General features: G+C 42.1%; 1 protein-coding gene across 2 annotated transcripts in view; it reads left to right on the forward strand.

The window, feature by feature from the left end:
• Window positions 1–21,760, forward strand: part of anapc2 (anaphase promoting complex subunit 2) — a 56,248-nt gene that overhangs the window by 837 nt on the left and 33,651 nt on the right. For both annotated transcript variants that reach the window (XM_072566293.1, XM_072566294.1), the window contains exons 2-3: window positions 644–1,245; window positions 15,853–15,985. In XM_072566293.1, the coding sequence (XP_072422394.1) occupies window positions 644–1,245; window positions 15,853–15,985 (735 nt within the window). The remainder of the gene's footprint in view (window positions 1–643; window positions 1,246–15,852; window positions 15,986–21,760) is intronic.

Consider the following 21,760-nt stretch of genomic DNA (forward strand, 5'->3'; position numbering starts at 1 on the left):
CTCACCCTCTGTCCTTCCCTGTCTACCCCTCCTTAACTAACCCTTCTTGCCCCTTCTCTGACCTGATTGATGGCAACACCTGCTTTCTCCTTTAAACTGTTCTAAAGTACACCATTATATCTGTTAAGATTCACTGATGACAACATTTCTCTAGGTGTAACTGTTTTGTTATGAAGATGTTTGTTGGTGATTTGCTTCTGATAACAATGACAGCAGTGCAATTTTAAGTTTATGGAGTGGCACTGTGGCTCAGTGGTTAGCACTGCTGTCTCACAGTGCCAGGGACCCGGATTCAATTCCTGCCTCGGGCAACTGTGTGGAGTTTGCACATTCTCCCCGTGTTTGCTTGGGTTTCCTCTGGGTGCTCTGGTTTCCTCCCACAGTCCAAAGATGTGCAGGTAAGGTGAATTGGCCATGCAAAATTGCCCGTAGTGTTTCGTGCATTAGTCAGGGGTAAATGTAGGGGAATGGGTCTGGGTGGGTTGCTCTTCGGAGGGTCAGTGTGGACTTGTTGGGCCGAAGGGCCTGTTTCCACATTGTAGGAAATCTAATCTAATATACATTGTGCTGAAGTGGTTCAAATGTTGGGAAGTGTAGAGGAGCAATGAAAGAATGAGTTTTTGTGTTTAATATCCTTTTTTAGGAAGCGTCTGGATTGGGAAGTGGGAGTGACTTCGTTGAGGATGATCTGCATGTTGCACTAGAAACTTTACGGCAGCATGGTTTGCAATCAGTGGCAATGGAATGGTTTATGGAGGTGTTGCAGGTAGACCTTCAGAAGAACATTGCAGCAGAGTTCTGGGACTTTCTCACACAAAGAGAGAACATGGTGACAGAACAACAGCGCTCAAAGCTCCTATACGATGCCTTCTGTATGCTGGATCAAAGACTAGCACCCTACTTGTGCAGTCTGAAATATTTAGAGACTTGGATCGAGGCGGGTCTGATTACCAGTGTAGGACCTGGAACACTGAGGGATAAGGTCTACACGATGGTTAAAGCTGTGTTGTTCTTCTCAACTGTACAACCCTTTCAGGAGATTATACATGAGTTTTACACTCGTGCTTTCAGTATCTATGTGCACCAAGATAAGACCCTACGGAATGGAGATAGCATGAGTGAAGAGGAAGATGAGAATGCAGTCGATGATATAGAACTGCTAAACTGTGCTGGCTGTAATGCTGTGAAAGAGCAATGCTGGTGTACCACTGCTGTGGAGCAGTTTGCAAAAGTCAATCACGTATTGTAAGTATCAATCTTTTGCCCATGATTTTAGCAGTTTGCCAGTTGTACTTTTTAGTGTCATCCTGTTCCCACCTCAGTCGAAACAAAACAGTCAGAGACACAGCATAGTTTTACCTCCTTCATCTTTATTCCCGGACAGTGGAGAGAGAGAGAGACTGATGGCCCATGTGCACAGAGACATGAGTTTTCGGTCTTCTCTCAAACAGCAGTTTCTTAATGAATTATGTAGTCACTTACAGGAGGAGCATCCAGAGAAGGCAACATATTGGGTGACAGTTACAATCAGTGAGTGTCAGTAGTAAAGATTAAGCCATCTGCTGTTACACAATGAATAACTGGCTTCACATAATGAATACTTTTCACCTTGATAACTGACTTTACATACTGAATGCTTCATCACCTTGTTAAATGACTTTACATAATGAATGCTTTTCTATCTTGTTAACCCTCTACCCTTACCTTCAGCACCTCATTGTTCACTGTAAATTCTTATCTGAGCTGAGTCATGCTAGTTGAACCTTTTGTTTCCCAAAACTCAAAACTTACCTCTTTCCCTACCTGCTCATACCTTATACACTTTCTCATTCCTTCCTTTTATTATTTCATGATAACCACCTAGATGGCACTACCAGCTTTCATAAGACTCTGACAGCCAGTATTTGAGCATGTTGTCGACACACAGCATACAATGATTATAACAACAAAAATTACAAGTCCATTACAGTAAATAGAGTTTGAAGAATCCTCCCATGTGGAAAAAATTTGATGGTGATTTACAAGCTTCTGTCTTAAGCTTCCAATAACAATGAGAGCAGTGCAGTTTTAATTACATTGAGCTGAAGTGGTTCAAATGTTGGAAAGTGTAGAGGAGCAATGAAAGAATTAGTTTTTGTGCTTCTCCTCCAAGTCGAGTGGAAATGAGCTAGTTCTCTAAAGTCTCGTTCAGTAAAGTCCAACCTGAAAACTAAATCCTGTCTGGCCTTGCATACCACTCCATGGAGAAATCTGAATTCTTGGATAAGGGCAGTCAAATATTTAACAAAACTGATGAGACTTACGTCCTTACAGCGATGCTTCAGATGGAGTATACCACACATCTGAGTGTGCAGTGCAGCTGCAGGCTAGGTGAATGCAGCAATCTTTGCTGTGTCTGCTCCCGCTCTGCTGTTAAATGTAATAAAGCCAGCTGGCTGTTGTGATGTTAACTTGATCAGTGAACCTTCACATCCCTTTAATGATCGAACGACAAGGTAAAGCTCACGTGGTTTAATGTACATAGGAAGGCCACTGACAAAAAGCTTACCAACTGTTCGTTTCTTCACTTTTCGTGCTCATGACTGGGGAGCTGATTGAATCTGTTGGATCAGGTTGTGGAGGGCAATGGTCCGAAGGAGTACTTTACCTGTGAATGAAGAAATTCAAGAGACGATGTTAGCTGCTGAAAGTATCTCTGCATTTCCTGTCTCATTCCTTCCTTGCCAAGATAGTTCTCAGTATGAAGACAGTCATACGTTTAACTACACTGAATTGTGTCTGCCTATTTCAGTTTTCTTAGAATACTTAAAATATATTATTCTGTTCACTATTTATGACATTATCAAGTTTTATATAATTCATTAACTTTTAAATTGTACTACCTCAACAATCAGTCAATTATAAACAACAATCAATGGCCCTACAATCAAACCCTCAGGTACCCCGTTCAGGTTATTCAAAAATTATTTTCCTTTAACAATAATTTGTTACCAATAATACTTTAATAGTAATACTTGGCTAATGTGAAAGCTGTCAGGAAAAGTATTTCCAAAATCTAGAACAGCAGGAAAATAGCAAAATGTTTCCTGTGCTTTAGCAATTGAAGAGGCAGTTTCAGTTCAGATTTAAATCTCAAATATTTGTGGGAAATAAATGCAGAATAGTTCAAAATATGTTCTCCAAATGAAACTTTCCAAATAAAACAGCTGGAATCATTCATTGTGTAACCGCAGATGTTACATCTTTACTATTGACACTCGCTGATTGTAATGGTCACCCAATATGTATGTTATCTTCTCTGGCTGCTCTTCCCTGTAAGTGACTATATAATTCATTAAGAAACTGCTGTTTGAGAGAAGACCGCGAACTCATGTCTCTGTGCACATGGGAGATCATTCTCTCTCCCTTCAGGGCCCGGAATAAAGATGAAGGAGGTAAAAGTATACTATGTCTCTGAGCGTTTTGCTTCAACTGAGACGGGAATGGAACGCCAATATGAACTCTCCTCCTTCTCACATGATGCCTGACCTGCTGTGCTTTTTCCAGTGTCACACTTTTTGATTAATGCTGTAAATGTGGCCTAACCAAAGTCTTAGGAATTTGTAATGTGACATCCTGACTCATGTACTCAGTTTCCCGACCTTTAAAAGCAAGCGTACCATACACCACCTTTACTGCCCTCTCTACTGCCTGGCCACTTTCGGGGAGCTTTGGATTTGAACCCCAAGATCCCTCTATACATCAATGCTGTTCAAAGTCCCACTATTAACTACGTACTTTTCCTTAACCTATAGTCTCCCAAAATGCAGCACATCACACTTACAGATTCTTACAGGAGTTGCAGATTCTTTGGGGAATGGGAAGGGGTGTTGAAGTAGTCAGCCACAGGGCGATGGGGTTGTTTAGTGCATGTGTCCCAGAGATGTTCCCTGAAACATTGTGAGTTGACGTCCTGTCTCCCCAAAGTAGAGGAGACCACATTGAGAGCAATGGGCACAGAAGATGAGGCGTTTGGATGTGCAGGAAAATCTCTGCTGGATGTGAAAACATCCTTTGGGGCCTTGGACTGAGGTGATTGGTGAATTGAGGGTGCAAGTTTTACACCTCTTGCGGCAGCAAGGAAAGGTGCTGTGTGTGGAGGGTCATTTGGTGGGGGCCATGGACCTGACAAAGGGTTCACGGAGGGAATGGTCTCTGTGGAACGCAGATGGGCTGTGGAGGGAAGTATATCTCTAGTGGTGATGTTAGGTTCCTTTTCCGAGGTTTCACACACGAGATGCAATTCGCACACGCCAACTTCTACAAACAGTTAAAGTTTATTAAAGCTTATACAAGCTAGGTGACCCCCCTTTAACTCCCCCACCCCCAACCCCTTCGCAGGTATGAGAGGTCGAGTCAAAAGAGGCCCTGAACAGCATGAATGTTGTCCCCAGCCACTTACAGGATGTTCAGTCAGTGCAATTTAACTCTTTACTATTGCACTAATGTCCAGATAAATATTCCAATTTAATCTTTTATTATTACAAGGGGAGACGAATGAACTGGAGATCGTTGCACACATTGGTACTAACAACATAGGAGAAGAAAAGTGAAATTCTGAGGAGTGAATATAGGAAGTTAGACAGGAACTAAAAAGGAGGTCCTCGAAGATGCCAATATCTGGATTACTCCTGGTGCCAGCAGCTAATGCGGATAGGAATAGGAGGATAGAACAGCTGAATGCATGGCTGAGGAACTGGTGCAGGGGAGAAGGATTCACTTTTGTTTTTGGATCATTGGAATCTCTCCTGGGGTAGAAGTGACCTGTATAAGAAGGACGGAATCTACTGACAGGGAGATTTGCTAGGGATGCTTGGGAGGATTTAAACTAGTAAAGTGGGGGTATGGAACCAGGGAGATAGGAGGAAAGAGATCAGTCTGAGACTTGGGACAGTTGGGAAAAGCAGCAAGTCAAAGAGCCAGGACAGGAACAAAGCAGAGAAGAAGGTAGGGCAGCTAAATTAAACAGCATTTATTTCAATGCAAGAGGCCCAACAGAGAAGGCAGATGAGCTCAGGACATGGTTAGAAACATGGGATTGGGATATCATGGCAATTAGAGACATGGCTCAGGGATGAACAGGACTTAATGTTCCAGGATACAAATGCTACAGGAAGGGTAGAAAGAGGGGCAAGAGAGGAGGGGGAGTGGCGTTGTTGATAAGGGCTAACATTACGACTGTACTTAGGGAGGAAATAAGAAAGGGATGATCACCTTACTGGAATTGTACTATAGTATGAGAGATTGTACTATAGTAAGTGAGATATTGAGGAACAAATTTGTTAGGAGATCTCAATTATCTGTAAGAATAATAGGATGGTTATGATAGGGGATTTTAACTTTCCAAACATAAACTGGAATGGCCACAGTGTTAAGGGTTTGGATGGTAAGGAATTTAAGTAAATTCAGGAAAATATTATGATTCAGCATGTGATGCACTTACTTTGGGCGGCACGGTGGCACAGTGGTTAGCACTGCTGCCTCTCAGCACCAGAGACCCGGGTTCAATTCCCGCCTCAGGCAACTGACTGTGTGGAGTTTGCACGTTCTCCCCGTGTCTGCCTGGGTTTCCTCCCACAGTCCAAAGATGTGCAGGTCAGGTGATTTGGCCATGCTAAATTGCCTGTAGTGTTAGGTAAGGGGTAGATGTAGGGGTATGGGTGGGTTGCGCTTCGGCGGGGTGGTGTGGACTTGTTGGGCCGAAGGGCCTGTTTCCACACTGTAAGTAATCTAATCTAATCTAATCTAGAGAAAGTACAAAATTTGATCTACTTTTGGGAAATAAGGCAGTATCAGTGGGGGTGTACTTTGGGGCCAGTGACCATAATTCTATTGGTTTTAAAATAGTGATGGAAAATGATAGACTGGATTACAATCAAGAAACCCTACAGTGTGGAAACAGGCCATTTGGCCCAACAAGTCCATACCGACTCTCTGAAGAGTATCCCACCCAGACCCATTCCCCTACCCTATTACTTAACATTGCCCGGACTAATACACCTCACCTACACATGAGGTGAATTGGCCATGCTAAATTGCCCGTACTGTTAGGTAAGGGGTAGATGTCGGGGTATGGGTGGGTTGCGCTTCGGCGGGGCGGTGTGGACTTATTGGGCCGAAGGGCCTGTTTCCACACTGTAAGTAATCTAATCTAATCTAATCTAAAACCACTGGTAATTCACCTAACCTGCACATCTTCAGACTTTAGGAGGGAACCGGAGAACCCGGAGGAAACCCATGCAGATACGGATAGAATGTGCAAACCCCACACAGACCATTGCCCAAGGCTGGAATCGAACCCGGGTCCTTGGTGCTGTGAGGCAGCAGTGCTAACCACTGAGCCACCGTGCTGCCCTGATTTGAAAGTTAAAAGTTTTAAATTGGGGGAAGGCAGTTAAGGGATTGACAGTATTAGTCAAGATTTTTCAAAAGTTGATTGGGGAGAAAGTTTCCAAATAGACAGAAGGCTGCAAAATGGGAAGCCTTTAAAAATGAGATAACAAGAGTCCAGAGACAGTATGTTCCTGTTAGAGAGAAGGGCATGGTTGGTAGGTGTAGGGAATGCTGCTTGACTAGAGAAATTGAGGCCTTGATTAAGAAAAAGAAGGAAGCTTATATCCAGTATAGACAGCAGCGGTCAAGTGAATCCTTAGAGTATAAAGGTAGTAGGAATATGCTTAAGAGGGAAATCAGGAGGGCACAAAGGGGACAGGAGATAGCTTTGGCAAACAGGATTAAGGAGAATCCCAAGGGATTTTATAAATACATTTAAGACAAATGGATGTCCAAGGAGAGAATAGGGCCCCTTTAAAAAAAACTGCAAGGCCACCTATGTTTGGAGATGGGGAGATACTAAACAACTATTTTGCGTCAGTGTTTACTGTGGAGTGAGATATGGAAGGTACAGAACACGGGGAAATAAATAACGACATCTTGAAAAATGTGCTGGAGGAGAAGGTGCTGGACGTCTTAAAATGCATAAAGGTGGATAAATCCTCAGGACCTAATCAGATGTACCCTAGAACTCTGGGAAGCTAGGGAAAAGATTGCTAGGTCTCTTGCTGAGATATTTGATTTATCGATAACTGCAGGTGAGATGCCCTAAGACTGGAGGTTGGCTAACAAGGTACAACCATTCAAGAAAGGTGGTGGGGTAAAGCCAGGGAACTACAGACCAGTGAGCCTGACATCAGTGGTGGGCAGGTCTACCCCCACCCCCTCTCCGGCCTATCACCCTCACCCTCACCTTCTTCCACCTATTGTATTCCCAGCGCCGCTCCCCCAAATTCCCTCCCCTCTACCTTTTATCTCAGCTTGGCACACCAGCCTCATTCCTGAAGAAGGCTTATGCCCGAAATGTCAATTCTCCTGCTCCTCAGATGCTGCCTGGCCTGCTGAGTTTTTCCAGCACCACATTTTTCAACTCTGGTATTCCAGTCCTCACTTTCTCTTACTAGATCTCATGGAATACAGGGAGAACTAGCCATTTGGCTTGAAGCAAGGAGGTGGTGGTGGAGGTTTGCTTTTTAGACTGGAGGCCTGTGACCCTTGGTGTACTACAAGGTTCAGTGCTGGGTCCACTGCTTTTTGTCATTTATATAAATGATTTTAGATGTGAGAAGGAGGTATGGTTAGTAAGTTTGCAGATGACACCAAAATTGGAGGTGCAGTGGACAGCGAAGAAGGTTACCTTAGAGTGCAACATGATCTTGACCAGATGGGCCAATGTGCTAAGGCATAGCAGATGGAGTTTAATTTAGATAAATGTGCTGCATTTTGGAAAGATAAATCAGGGCAGGACTTATACACTTAATGGGAATGTTACTAAACAAAGAGACCTTGGAGTGCAGGTTCATATTTCCTTGAAAGTGGAGTCGCAGATAAATGGGATAATGAAAAAGGCATTTGGTATCCTTCCTTTATTAGTCAGAACATTGAGTATTGGAGTTGGCAGGTCACTTTGAGGCTGTACAGGACATTGATTAGGCTGCTTTTGGAATATTGTGTGCAATTCTGGTATCCCTCCCATAGGAAGGATGTTGTGAAAAGATTTATAAGGATGTTGCCAGGATTGGATGGTTTCAGCTATAGGGAGAGGCTGAATAGGCTGGGGCTGTTTTCCCTGGAGTGTCGGAGGCTGAGGAAATCTTTATAAACCTTATAGAGGTTTATAAAATCATGAGCATGGATAGGGTAAATAGGCAATGTCTTTTCTCCAGGGTGTGGGAGACCAAAACTAGAGGCCATAGCTTTAAGAACAAAAAGAATTACAGCACAGGAACAGGCCCTTTGTCTCTCCAAGCTTGCGCCGATCCAGATCCTCTATCTACACCTGTCGCCTGTTTTCTAAGGTTTTGTATCCCTTTGCTCCCTGCCCATTCATTTATCTGTCAAGATACATCTTAAATGAAGCTATTGTATCCACTTCTACCAGTTCCGCTGGCAATATGTTCCAAGCACCCACCACCCTCTGTAAAGAACTTCCCTCACATATCTCCCTTAAACTTTTCCCCTCTCACTTTGAACTCGTGGACCCTTAGTAATTGAGTCCCCCACTCTGGGGAAAAAGCTTCTTGCTGTCCACCCTGTCTATACCCCTCATGATTTTGTAGACCTCAATCAGGTCCCTCCTCAACCTCCATCTTTTTAATGAAAATAATCCTAATGTACTCTCTTCATAGCTATCACCCTCCATACCAGGTAACATCCTGGTGAACATCCTCTGCAGCCTCTCCAAAACATCCACATCGTTTTGGTAATGTGGCGACCGGAAATGTATGCAGTATTCCAAATGTGGCTGAACCCAATTCTTACACAACTATAACATGACCTGCCAACTCCTGTACTCAATACCCCACCAATGAAGGAAAGCATGCAGTATGCCTCCTTGACCACTCCCTCTATTGACTTGCATTGCCACCTTCGGGGAACGATGGACCTGAACACCCAGATCTGTCTGTACATCAATATTCCCCAGGACTTTTCCATTCACTGTAGAGTTTGCTCTTGAATTGGATCTTCCAAAATGCATCACCTCACATTTGCCCGGATTGAACTTGATCTGCCATTTCTCTGCCCAACTCTCCAGTCTATCTATGTTCTGCTGTATCCTCTGACACTCCCCTTCACTATCTGCTCCTCCACCAATCTTAGTGTCACCTGCAAACTTGCTAATCAGACCACCTATACCATACTCCAGATCATTTATATATATCACAAATGGTGGTCCCAGCATGAATCTACAGGTCCACATTTTTGAGAAACTCCCTTCCTCTTCTACTCCCTGTCTCCTGTTATCTTGCCAGTTCTTTATTGATCTAGCGAGTACACCCTGGACCCCATGCAACTTCACCTTCTCCATCAGCCTAACATGGGGAACCTTTTCAAATGCCTTACTGAAGTGACACCTACAGCCCTTCCCTCATTAATCAACTTTGTCACTTACTCAGTGAATTCTGTTAAGTTGGTAAGACAAGACTGTCCCTGCACAAAACAAATTTGCCTATCACTGATAAGCACATTTTCTTCCAAATGGGAATTAATCCTGTCCTTCAATATCTTCTCCAGCAGCTTCCCTACCACCGACGTCAGACTCATCAGTCTGTAATTACCTGGGTTATCCCTGCTACTCTTCTTAAACAAGGGGACAACATTAGCAATTCGCCAGTCCTCTGGGACTTCACCCATGTTCAAGAATGTTACAAAGATATCTGTTAAGGCCCCAGCAATTTCCTCTCTCGCTTCCCTCAGTAACTTGGGATAGATCCTATCCGGACCTAGGGATTTTCTACCTTAATGCCTTTTAGAATACCCAACACTTCCTCTCTCCTTATGCCGACTTGACCGAAAGTAATCGAACATCTATCCCTAACCTCAATATCCATCATGTCCCTCTCCTCTGAATACCAATGCAAAGTACCCTCTAAGAATCTCAGCCATTTTCTCTGACCTTGCGCATAACTTTCCTCCTTTGTCCTTGAGTGGGCCAACCCTTTCTCTAGTTACCCAAAAACCATTACGGTGAAGTGTGAAGGCCTGATTGGTAGCATTCAAATGAGGATTTAACATTTTTATATAATTTCTGGGTAAATGCTGAAAAGAAAGAACAAAGGTCATATGCTTTAAAACCAAGTTGCTGTAGTATTGATTTGGCACCAGATGGCAATCAAGTATTTAGTACAGCAAACTTTGATTCAACTGACACCTTATGAACTGGTACTCTTGATAAACCTGCAAAAATTAGTTCCCTCAAATACTGCGAAGTTTGCTGTGCTATTCTGTGCAGTTATAGTTTTTAAATTTATTTATCTCAATGTAAATAACCTCGTTCAATCATATGAGCGTATGCAATATTAACAGTCAATTCAATTTCTCCTCAAATACTACAATATTCAAGTAGTCAGTTGAGGGTGCGAGGGAGAAGATTCTCGCCAGTAAGTTTTATTTAATGCAATAGTGCATTTTTATTTAAGCGATTTATGCTGTAAATATAACAGATATGTATGCCCCCTGCATTACATTTCTATTACTTAGTGTGTGGTTTTACATTATTCATGTGGACCTCTTGATCATCTGGAATATTTGATCAATTGGTACATTCCTGGTCCCATAGCTGGCAGATAATAAAATAATTTACTATACATGAAAGTTTATATAGCTTTTACAGAAGGTACTACAGATGTTTAGGTGAGAGGATTTCCTGTTGTCTTATCCTGATTTAAGATGGTGTGCTGAGCAGTCATCACACTCATTGCATGGTAATTAATTAATTGAATCAATGGGCAGACTGAAAAGCCTCATTTAAAAATAATTACATTTCTGTAACATCTTTCAGTGCCTCCATTTTGCCTTTGTGCCAATGAGACACTTATGGAATGTCAGAAACTGTTTTCTTATAGAAAATCAAGCAGGCAAGTTCCCCCTCCCCCGCCCCAAAACAGACAAAATTAAATTTTCCTCTTGGTTTGATCATGATTGTTAGTGAGGACACTGCAATGCCAAGGTATATAAGGATATGGGCCAAAAGTTGGAAATGAAATCAGTTAGGTGTTTGACTTTGGTGTGGACATGATGGGCTGGAGGGCCTTTTCTTGTGCTGTCGATCTCTATGATGCTATGACAGGAATTACTTCTTTCTCTTTGAAATATTGCAGCAGAATGCTTTGAATGCACCTGAGGGGGGCAAGGGAACTGTATTTTGTCTCCTCTAGAAGGTATGACTTCCAACAATGCAGTGCTTCCTTGAGCTGTCCTGAAATGTCAATCGATTGTGTCTCTGGAGTGGATCTTCAACCCATTAACCTCTGACTCAACAGTGAGTTTCTCTCATTCATGATGTGGTTCGTGTGTTCAGTGAACTTCCTGAGGAAGTGGTGAATGTGGATACAATTGCAATGTTTAAAAGACATTTGGATAGATATATGAATAGGAGAGATTTGTAGGGATATGGGTTAGGAGCAGGTAGGTGGGGTTAGTTTAGTTTGGGATTATGATTGGCGTGGACTGGTTTGACCGAAGGGTCTGGTTCTGTGCTGTATGGCTCTGTGAGCAATGTGTGGGCAACGTTATAAGGCCAGCATTTATTGTCAACAACAAAAACAGAAATTGCTGGAAAAGTAATGCTGAGGAGGGGTCACCAGCCCCAAAATGCTAACTCTCATTTCTTCACAGGTACTGAAAGACCTGCTGAACTTTTCCAGTAATTTGTTTTTGTTCCTGATTTACAGCATCTGCAGTTCTTAGTTTTTATTCTGCATTTATTGTCTGTCCTAATTAGGAGGAAGTAAGTCAGCAGGGGCAGGGACATCTCTAGTGAAGTTAGGTGGGGAGTCCAGGATTCTCTAAAGGAATGGTGAAATATTTCTGTCAGGGGAATGATAAACAAAACATTGTAGTTGCTAGTTGCTGAAACAAAAATAGAGTGCTGATGAAACTCAGCGGATCTGGTGAAGAATTATTGGACATTCAACGTTCATTATGTTTCAACCTCCACAAAGACTACCAGATTTGAGTTTCTCCAGTACTTTCTATGAATAAAGTCTTGCATAACAGCTAATGTAATTGACATTAACCATGGTTTGTTCCTTACAAATAATATTAAAATAAACAAAAATGTTGCCCAATTTCTATGATATCTAATAGCGTGTGTATCAACTATAATTGAATTCAACAGAAAACTCTTTACAGAGTGAGTGATGCGAATTTGGAACTTGTTACTATGGAAATGTTTGGATTCAATGCAATGGATGTATTTTAGAGGAAGCTAGATAAACACGTACAAGAGAAATTAATAGAAGGCCCTGTTGATAAGGTGACATGAGTGACATAGAGGTTTGTATCAAGTGTAAACACCAGCTCAGCTGGTTCCTGTGCTGCATGTTCTGAGTAATACGATTCTGAAAATTCTGAGGTTATTAAGGATGGTTGTTGATTTGCTTATGCCATCATGTGATTAAACTGAAAGAAGAACCCTGCATTCCTTTGGCTGCTGCATGTTTACTGATATCTTATGACGGAATAATATGACTTATGTACAGTACAACCTTGCATGGATATGCTATCATCTAACCGTTATAGTTAGTCCTACATAGAGATACTCTGATTACTGTTCCTCTATCTGAAATAGTAGTGTAGAAAAGTTTAATAGTCACTACCTTGAATTTCTGATATCTTTTGAGATAAGGAGATAGAGGTTAGGTAGCAGGTCCTTTCTTTACTCTATAAATTGCAGTATAGAGTTGGGGAAGGGGAGGCTATATTTATATGAATATATAATCTGATGAGCTGTGATTCTTATAGTCATGCTACATGATCATTAGGGTGCACTTTAAAGTTGAGAGTTGTGTTGAAGTCTGTTCTTGGTTTGCAGTCGCACTGATATGGTGGTTTACATGTGGTCCCACATTTTAAGACCAGAATATTTAGAAACAGAAATAGGCCATTTGGTTTATCAAATCCACTCTGTCACTCAAGGAGATGAAGGCTGATCTGACAATTCTCAACTCTGTTTTCTGCCTTATCCCCATCACCATTAATAGTTAAAAATCAGTCTATCTCCGTTGTGAATATACTTAACATCCTCGACTTGACAGCCTTCTGTGGTGAAAAATTGCATAGATTGACTACCTTCTGAAAGAAGGTATTTGTCTTAACTGGATGGTCTCTTACTCTGAGATTATGCCCTCTAGTCCTAGAGTTTCTACAAGTGTAAAAAACCTCTCTGCATCCATGCTGTAAAGCCCCTTGAGAATTATTTATGTTTCAATGCAGTCACTTCTCATTTTTCTAGACTCTAGCGAGCTCCAGAAGCCCTGCTCACCTAACCTGTTCTCCTAAGAAAATCCCTCTATACTCAGGATCAATGTAGTGAATCTTCTGTGAACTGCTTCATTGCCAGTATGGGGGGACTGAGCATGTGGCAGTTCAGTAATTTACAACTTGTCATCCTGAAAATGTGCCCTTTATTCCAACTTTCTATAAGATCACTCCTCATTCATTAAAAACCTTTAATAAATAAAGACCTAACGTGTTTAGCTTTTCTTGATAAATACATCTTTTCAGCTTTATAATCAACCTAGTATATCTCTCTTGAACTGCCTCAAATGCTATTATATCCTTTTTTAAGTACAAGGACTAAAACTGTGCGCTGTGCTCCTGTTGCGGCCTCATGAATGCCCTGTACTGTTGTACAGTTGAACAAAAGAGCATAAGAAATAGGACCTGGAGTTGGCTATTTGGCCTATCGAGCCTGCTTTGCCATTCGGTAAGATCATGGTTAATGTCTTGATGGACTCAGCACCACTTACTCGCCTGCTCACCATAACCCTTAATTCCTTTACTGTTTATAAATCCTTCTCTTAAAAACATTCAACAAGATAGCCTCAACTGCTTTACTGGGCAGGAAATTCTGCACATTCACAACCGTTCAGGTGATGAAGTTCCTCCTCAACTCCGTCCTAAATCTGCTTCTATCTTATCTAATCGCCTCATAATTTTATGTATTTTAAAATTCCAGTGAGTATAGTCCCAGTCTATGCAATCTCTTCTCATAACAAGATTTCTCTATTTTAAAGACCAGTACTGTTATGAACCAGGCTAGACCCCCTCAAAATACTTTAAGAATGTAGTCTAGATCTTAACTTTTTTCTGATTTTAAAGGCAGTTTGAAGTGCATATTTCAGGTGTGATGTAGCTGGTCAAACCACTCAGCTTTAAGTAAAACAGAGTTTATTTAACCACTACAGTTTTAGAATTAGGATTAGAATTCCTACAGTATGGAAACAGGCTCTTCGGCCCAGCAAGTCCATACCAACCCTCCTAAGAGTAATCTACCCAGACCCATTCCTCTATTACTCTACATTTCCTCCTGAGTAATGCACCTCCCTGAACACTACGGGCAATTTAGCATGGCCAATTCACACAGCCTGCACATCTTTGGACTGTGGGAGGAAACTGGAGCACCCACAGGAAACCCATGCAGACACTGGGTGAATGTGCAAACTCCACACAGACAGCCACCCAAGACTGGAATTGAATCCAGGTCCCTGGAGCTGTGAGGCAGCAGTGCAGTTGATACATGAACAAAAGAAAACGGAATTTAGAATAACAACTATTGGAAAACTCAACCGACTCAATACAGAAACTTAACTAATTCCTCTAACATCCCATAAACACACCCCTTGGCAAGACGTAAATTCGAACGCAGGTTCTTACAGGCAGAAGAGATTTCATAGAGGAGGGTCAGCCAGTAATCAAGGCTGAAGCTTGAAACCTTTCTCTGCACTGCAGCAGCTTCTCACTGTTACAACTAAAACAAAATTAGAAAAAAACCTGAACTGGGAGAACTGTCCATTCCTTTGTCATTGTTAAACTAGGCTCTTCCTAGACATTGCAGCGCCTCTGCCTTTACGACCTCTCGTAAGCAACATCGACATCCCAAACATGAACCAAAAGACACATAAATCATCCAACTGCCCCTACAATCATAGAGTCATAGAGGTATGAAGCACAGAAACAGGTCCTTCTCATTAGCCAAACTGATCAAGATCTCGTTGTACTCTTAGGTAACCTGCTTCACTGTGCACTATATCAGTGATTTTGGTGTACGACTGTACTGTTCACCTCTACAACTCCATGTGACATTCTCACCACTCTGAGTAAAGAAATTTGTCCTGAGTTCCTTATTGGATTTAATTGTTTCTATTGGATTTAATTGTTTCTTGTTTTGAATTGTTTTCCTGCCTCAGGCGGGAAACTGTGTGGAGTTTGCACATTCTCCCCGTGTCTGCGTGGGTTTCCTCCAGGTGCTCCGGTTTCCTCCCACAGTCCAAAAATGTGCAGGTTAGGTGAATTGGCCATAATGTTAGGTGCAGGGGTAAATGTAGGGGAATGGGTCTGGGTGGGTTGCACTTCGGCAAGTCGGTGTGGACTTGTTGGGCCGAAGGGGCTGTTTCCGCACTGTAAGTAATCTAAATCCACTGATTCACTTGATTCAATATCTGCTCTGTTCATCATAACTGGTGCACTTAAATTGTTAAAGTAAGTACCAGTACTCTGCAGCATGGATCTCACCAAGTGTTGCTAACTGGATTACTGAAGGTAAAACCATATTTCTGGAGTGCTCACCTTTCTAGCTGAGGCTGTGAATTGCTTTCTGTGGTCAGGTACAGGTATATTACAAAGGTTTTGAAAGGTCAGCCATTGGATTGCTCTGATCAATCTGCAAGAGTCAGTATAAAAGTTAATGTCGCAGGTTTAATCTTGAGAAAACTAGATGTCCTCTTGTTTGTTAATTTTAGTTTTGTTTATTGGCAGGCACTCGCTGAACCTTTTAGAACGAATCAGTGCAAGCGCCATCACAACCATCCTGCATAAAATGATAGAAGAACACGTGGGCAGATTGTGCCGTGGAGAATATGAGAACTCCTTTCTCACCCAGCTAGAGGAGGTGAGTATGTCAGAATTGGGAAATGAACACAGCGTATTGTGTCTTTACTTGCTAAGTCACAAAAGTTTAATTTTTTGAGTTGTTATTTATTTTGAGTTGGAAAGCCTCCCACATAATTGATGTTACAGATGCAGAAGATGTTAATCATGGTGTTAATGTAGTTTCTTTGTTTTGACCTGAAAGATCCAACCAAGAAAGTGAAAACTTGCATGTGGCTTGAATATTTGTGCAGCAGATTCTGGTCACGCATTCTACAATCCAGTGAATTACTAGTAAAGGTTTTAAAAGGTGAACTGAAAGCTGGAAATCTGAGAGCAAATTTGAAAATTCAGGAAAGGTGACTATAAATTCACATTTATTTTTAAAATGCGTAGAGTCATCGAGATGTACAGCACGGAAACAGGCTCTTTGGTCCAACTTCTCCATGCTAACCAGATTTCCTAAATTAATCTAATTCCATTTGCCAGAACTTGGCCCATGTCCCTCTAAACCATTCTTATTTATATACCCATCTTGATGTCTTTTAAAACATAACAGCTTAAGAACTAGGAGCAGGAGTAGGCCACCTGGCCCTTACAGCCTGCTCCAATATTCAATAAGATCATGGCTGGTCTTTTTGTGGACCCTGATCCACTTTAGTTGCACTCTCACCAGATCCCTTAATTCCTTTATTGTTCAAAAAAAATCTACCTTAGCTTTAAAAGCATTTACTGAAGTAGCGTCAACTACTTCACTGGACAAAGTATTCCATAGATTAACAACCCTCAGGGTGAAGAATTTCCTTCTCAATTCAGTCCTAAACCTGCTCCTTATAATCTTGAGGCTGTGCCCTCTTGTCTGAGCTTCACCTGCCAGTGGAAACATCCTCCCTACTTCTATTTTATCCATTCCCTTCATAATTTTATATGTTTCTATAAAATCCTCCCTCATTCTTCCGAATTCCAATGAATATAAGCCCCATCTACTCAGTCTCTCCTCATAAGTCAACCCCCTCAACTCTGGAATCAACCGAGTGAACCTCCTCCAGTGCCAGAACATCCTTTCTCAAGTAAGGAGACCTAAACTGCATATGGTGCCCCAGGTGTGGCCTCACCAGCACCCTGTACAACTGCAACATAATCTCTCTGCTTTTAAAAGCAACCCCTTTAGCAATGAAGGACAAAATTCTATTTGCCTTCCTAATTACTTGTTGCACCTGCAGACCAACCTTCTGTGATTCACGCACAAGGACACTCAGGTCCCTTTGCATAGCAGCATGCTGCAACTTCTTACCATGCAAGTAATAATCCTTTTTACTGTTACCCCTACCAAAATGTATGACTTCACATTTTATTAACATTGTATTCCATCTGCCAGACCTTTGCCCACTCACTCAATGTTCCTCTGCAAAGTCATACTCATAGAGTCATAGAGCTATGCAGCATGGAAACACACCTTTCGCTCCAACCCATCCATGCTGATCAGACATCCCAACCCAATCTAGTCCCACCTGCCAGCACCTGGCCCATATCATTCTAAACCCTTCCTATTCATATATTCATCCAGATGCCTTTTAAATGTTGCAGTTGTACCAGCCTCCACCCCTCTGCACACTTTGCTCTGCCACTCATCTCAGTGTCATCTGCAAACTTTGTCACCCTACACGTGGTCCCAAACTCCAAATCATCTATATAAATTGTAAATAATTGCGGTCCCAACGCTGATTAAATGTTGTAATTGTACTAGCCTCCACTACATCCTCTGGCAGCTCATTCCATACACGGACCACCTTCTGCATGAAAACGTTGCCCCTCGGGTGCCTTTTAAATCTTTCCCCGTTCACCGTAAACCTATGCCCTCTAGTTTTGGACACCCCCCAAACCAGGGAAAAGACCTTGTCTATTTACCCTATCATGCCCCTCATGATTTTCAAAACCTCTATTAGGTCACCCCTCAGCCTCCAATACTCCAAGAAAAACAGCCCCAGCCTATTCAGCCTCTCCCTATAGTTGAAGCTATCCGACCCTGGTAACATCCTTGTAAATCCTTTCTGAACCCTTTCAAGTTTCACAACATTCTTCCAATGGGAGGGAGACCAGAATTGCACACAATATTCCAAAAGTAGCCTAACCAATGTCCTGTACAGCCTCATTGTGACCTCCCAACTCCTATACTCAATACTCTGACCAATAAAGGAAGCATTACCAAACGCTTTTTTCACCAACCTGTCTATTTGCAACTCCACTTCAAGGAACAATGAACCTGCACTCCAAGGTCTCTTTGTTCAGCAACACTCACCATGACCTTACTATTAAGTGTATAAGTCCTGTCCTGATTTGCCTTTCCAAAATGCAGCACCTCATTTTTCTAAATTAAACTCCATCTGCCACTCCTCGGCCCATTGGCCCATCTGATCAAGATCCCGTTATAATCTGAGATAACCTTTGCTGTCCACTACACCTCCAATTTTGGTGTCAGCTGCAAACTTACTAACTATACCTCCTGTGTTCATGCCCAAATCATTTATATAAATGGAGAAAAGCAGTGAACCCAGCACCAATCCTTGTGGCACACCACAGGTCACACGCATCCAGTCTAGAAAGCAACCCTCCGCTACCACCTTCTGTTTTGTCCCTTCAAGCCAGTTCTGTATCCAAATAGCCAGTCCTCAGTGTATTCCATGTGATCTAATTTTGCTAACAAGTCTACCATGAAGAACCTTGTTGAATGCCTTACTGAAGTCCACATAGAACACATTCACTGCTCTGCCCTCATCAGTCCTCTTCGTTACTTCTTCAAAAAACTCAATCAAGTTAGTGAAACGTTATTTTCCACACACAAAACCATGTTGACTATTCTGAATAAATCCTTGCCTTTCCAAATACATGTAAATCCTGTCCCTCAGGATGGCCTCCAATAGCTTGCCCATCACTGATGACACCTGCAATGTCTGTAGTTCCCTGGGTTTTCCTTACCATCGTTCTTAAATAGTGGCGCCATGTTAGTCAACGCCCAGTCTTTCGGTACCTCATCTGTGGCTATTAATGATAGAAATATCTCAGCAAGGGGCTCAGTAATCACTCCCCTAACTTCCCATAGAGTGTTAGGGTACATCTGATCAGGTCCCAGGGATTTATCCACCCTTATACATTTTAGGATGTACAGCACTTCCTCGTCTGTAATGTGGACAATTTTCAAAATGTCGTTATTTATTTTTCTACATTCTATATCTTCCATGTCCTTCTCCAGAGTAAACGGTGATGCAAAATACTTGTTTAGTATCTCCCCCATCTCCTGCAGTTCCACACATAGGCTGCCTTGCTGCTTTTTAAGGGGCCCTATTCTCTCCCGAGTTATCCATTTGTCCTTAATGTATTTGTAAAATCCCTTTGGATCCTCTTTAACCCTATTTGCAAAAGCTTTCTCATGTTCCCTTTTTGACCTCCTGATTTCCCTCTTAAGTATATTCCAACCTTTACACTGCTCTAAGTATTCACTCGATCCCTGCTGTCTATATCGGATATATGCTTCTTTCTTTTTCTTGACCAAAACCTCAATTTTTCTCGTCATTCAGCATTTTCTACACCTGCCAATCTTGCCTTTCACTCTAGCAGGGACATACGGTTTTTTATTATCTCACTTTTGAAGGCTTTCCCATTTTCCAGCTCTATCTGGAAACATCTGCCCCCAATCAACTTTTGAAAATTCTTGCCTAATACCATCAAAATTGGCTTTCCTCCAATTTAGAACTTTAACTTTTAGATCTGGTCTATCCTTTTCCATCACTATTTTAAAGCTAATAGAATTGTGGTTGCTGGCCCCAAAGTGCTCCCCCACTGACAGAGCAGGCACTTGCCCTAAATATTTTCCAAGATTAGGTGAAGTTGTGCACCTTCTCTACTAAGTACATTCACATACCGAATCAGAAAATTTTCTTGTACACACTTCAACAAATTCCTCTCCATCGTAACCTTTAACACTATGGCAGTCCCATTCTGTGTTTAGAAAGTGAAAATCCCTGACCATAACCACCCTATTATTCTTGCAGATAACTGAGATCTCCTTACAAATTTGTTTGTTTCCCGCGGACTACTGGGGAGGGTCAATGGTACAATTCCAATAACGTGATCATCTCTTTCTTATTTCTCACTTCCACCCAAATAACCTCCCTGGACATATTTCCATAGCCTCCATAAGTACAGTCGTAATGGTATCTCTTACTAAAAACGCTGCTCCTCCACCTCTCTTGCCCCCCTTTTCTATCCTTCCTATAGTATTTGTATCCTGGAACATTAAGCTGCCAGTCCTGTCTATCCCTGGGCCCCGTCTCTGTAATTGCCATGATATCCTAGTTCCATGTTCTTAATCATGCCCTGAGTTCATCTACCTTCCCTGTTAGCTCTGTTGCATTGAAATACACACAGTTTAATTTATCTGTCCTACCTTTGTTCCTGCCTGCCCTGAATGTTGGACTTGCGGTTTTTTTCCCAACTGTACCACTCTCAAATTGATCACTTCTTCATTATATCTCTGGGTCCCACAAGCCCACTTTACTAGTTTAAATCCTCCCAAGCAGTTCTAGTAAATCTCCCGGCCAGTATGTTTGTCCTCTTCCAATTCAGGTGCAATCCGTCCTCCTTATACAGGTAATTTCTGCCCCAGAAGAGATTCCAATGATCCAAAAATGTGAGCCCTCCTCCCCTGCACCAGCTCCTCAGCCATGCATTCATCTGCTCTGTCCTCCTATTCCTACTCTTACTAGCTCGCAGCACTGGGAGTAATCCAGATATTCGTACCCTTGAGGACCTCCTTTTTAAATTCCTATATCCTCCCTTCAGAATCTTAACCTTTTCCCTTCATTAGTTGCAATGTGTACAATGACCTCCTGCTGGCCTCTCCCCTTTTGAGAATATTCTTGATCCAAGATACCCTTGATCCTGGCACCAGGAAGGCAATGCACCATTTGATTTCTCGTTGTTGGCCACAGAAATGTCTGTCATAGAGTCTGATATCATGGAGATAGGCCCTTGGGCCCAAGCTGGTCCATGTCGACTAAAATGTCCGTCCACACTAACCTCATTTCCCTGTACTTGGCCCATATCCTTCTAATCCTTTCCTCTCCATGTATTTGTCCAAATTCCCTTTGAATGTTGCTAATGCACCCATCTCAACCACTTCCGCTGGCAGCTCATTCCAAATGTGTATCATCCTCTGTGTGTAAAAAAAAAGTTTCCCCTCAGGTTCCCTTTTATTCTTTCTGCTCTAACTTTAAACTGATGCCCTCTAGTCCTCGATTCCCCAACCCTAGGAAAAACACTGCGTGTATCCACCCTATCCATGCCCCTCATAATCTTATACACCTTTGTAAGGTTCCCTCCAGTCTACGCTGGAAAGAAAAATGTCCTAGCTTGTCCAACCTCTCCCTATAACTCAGACCATTGAGCCCAGGCAACATCCTTCTAAACTTCTTCCACATTCTTTCCAATTTAATAACATCCTTCCTTTAACAAGGTGACCAAAATTGAACACAATACTCCAAATGCAGCGTTACCAACGTCCTGTATAACTTCAATATAACTTATCAACTTCTTAACTCCAACCGATCCGTGCGATCCGATAGGATTCAAAACCAAACACACTTATTGCAGACAAAATCATGAGTAACATGGAAACTCTCCCTAATCTCCCAAATCCAACAGGAAGAGCACATCACTCTACTAAAGGCCACCATTGCACCTTAACAAGCTACAGACCAAGAATATAGCGCAGTCTTACTGCTCTAAAAAATACTGCTCT

Source organism: Chiloscyllium punctatum, chromosome 49 (assembly GCF_047496795.1).
Source record: "Chiloscyllium punctatum isolate Juve2018m chromosome 49, sChiPun1.3, whole genome shotgun sequence".
Taxonomy (NCBI): Eukaryota; Metazoa; Chordata; class Chondrichthyes; order Orectolobiformes; family Hemiscylliidae; genus Chiloscyllium; species Chiloscyllium punctatum.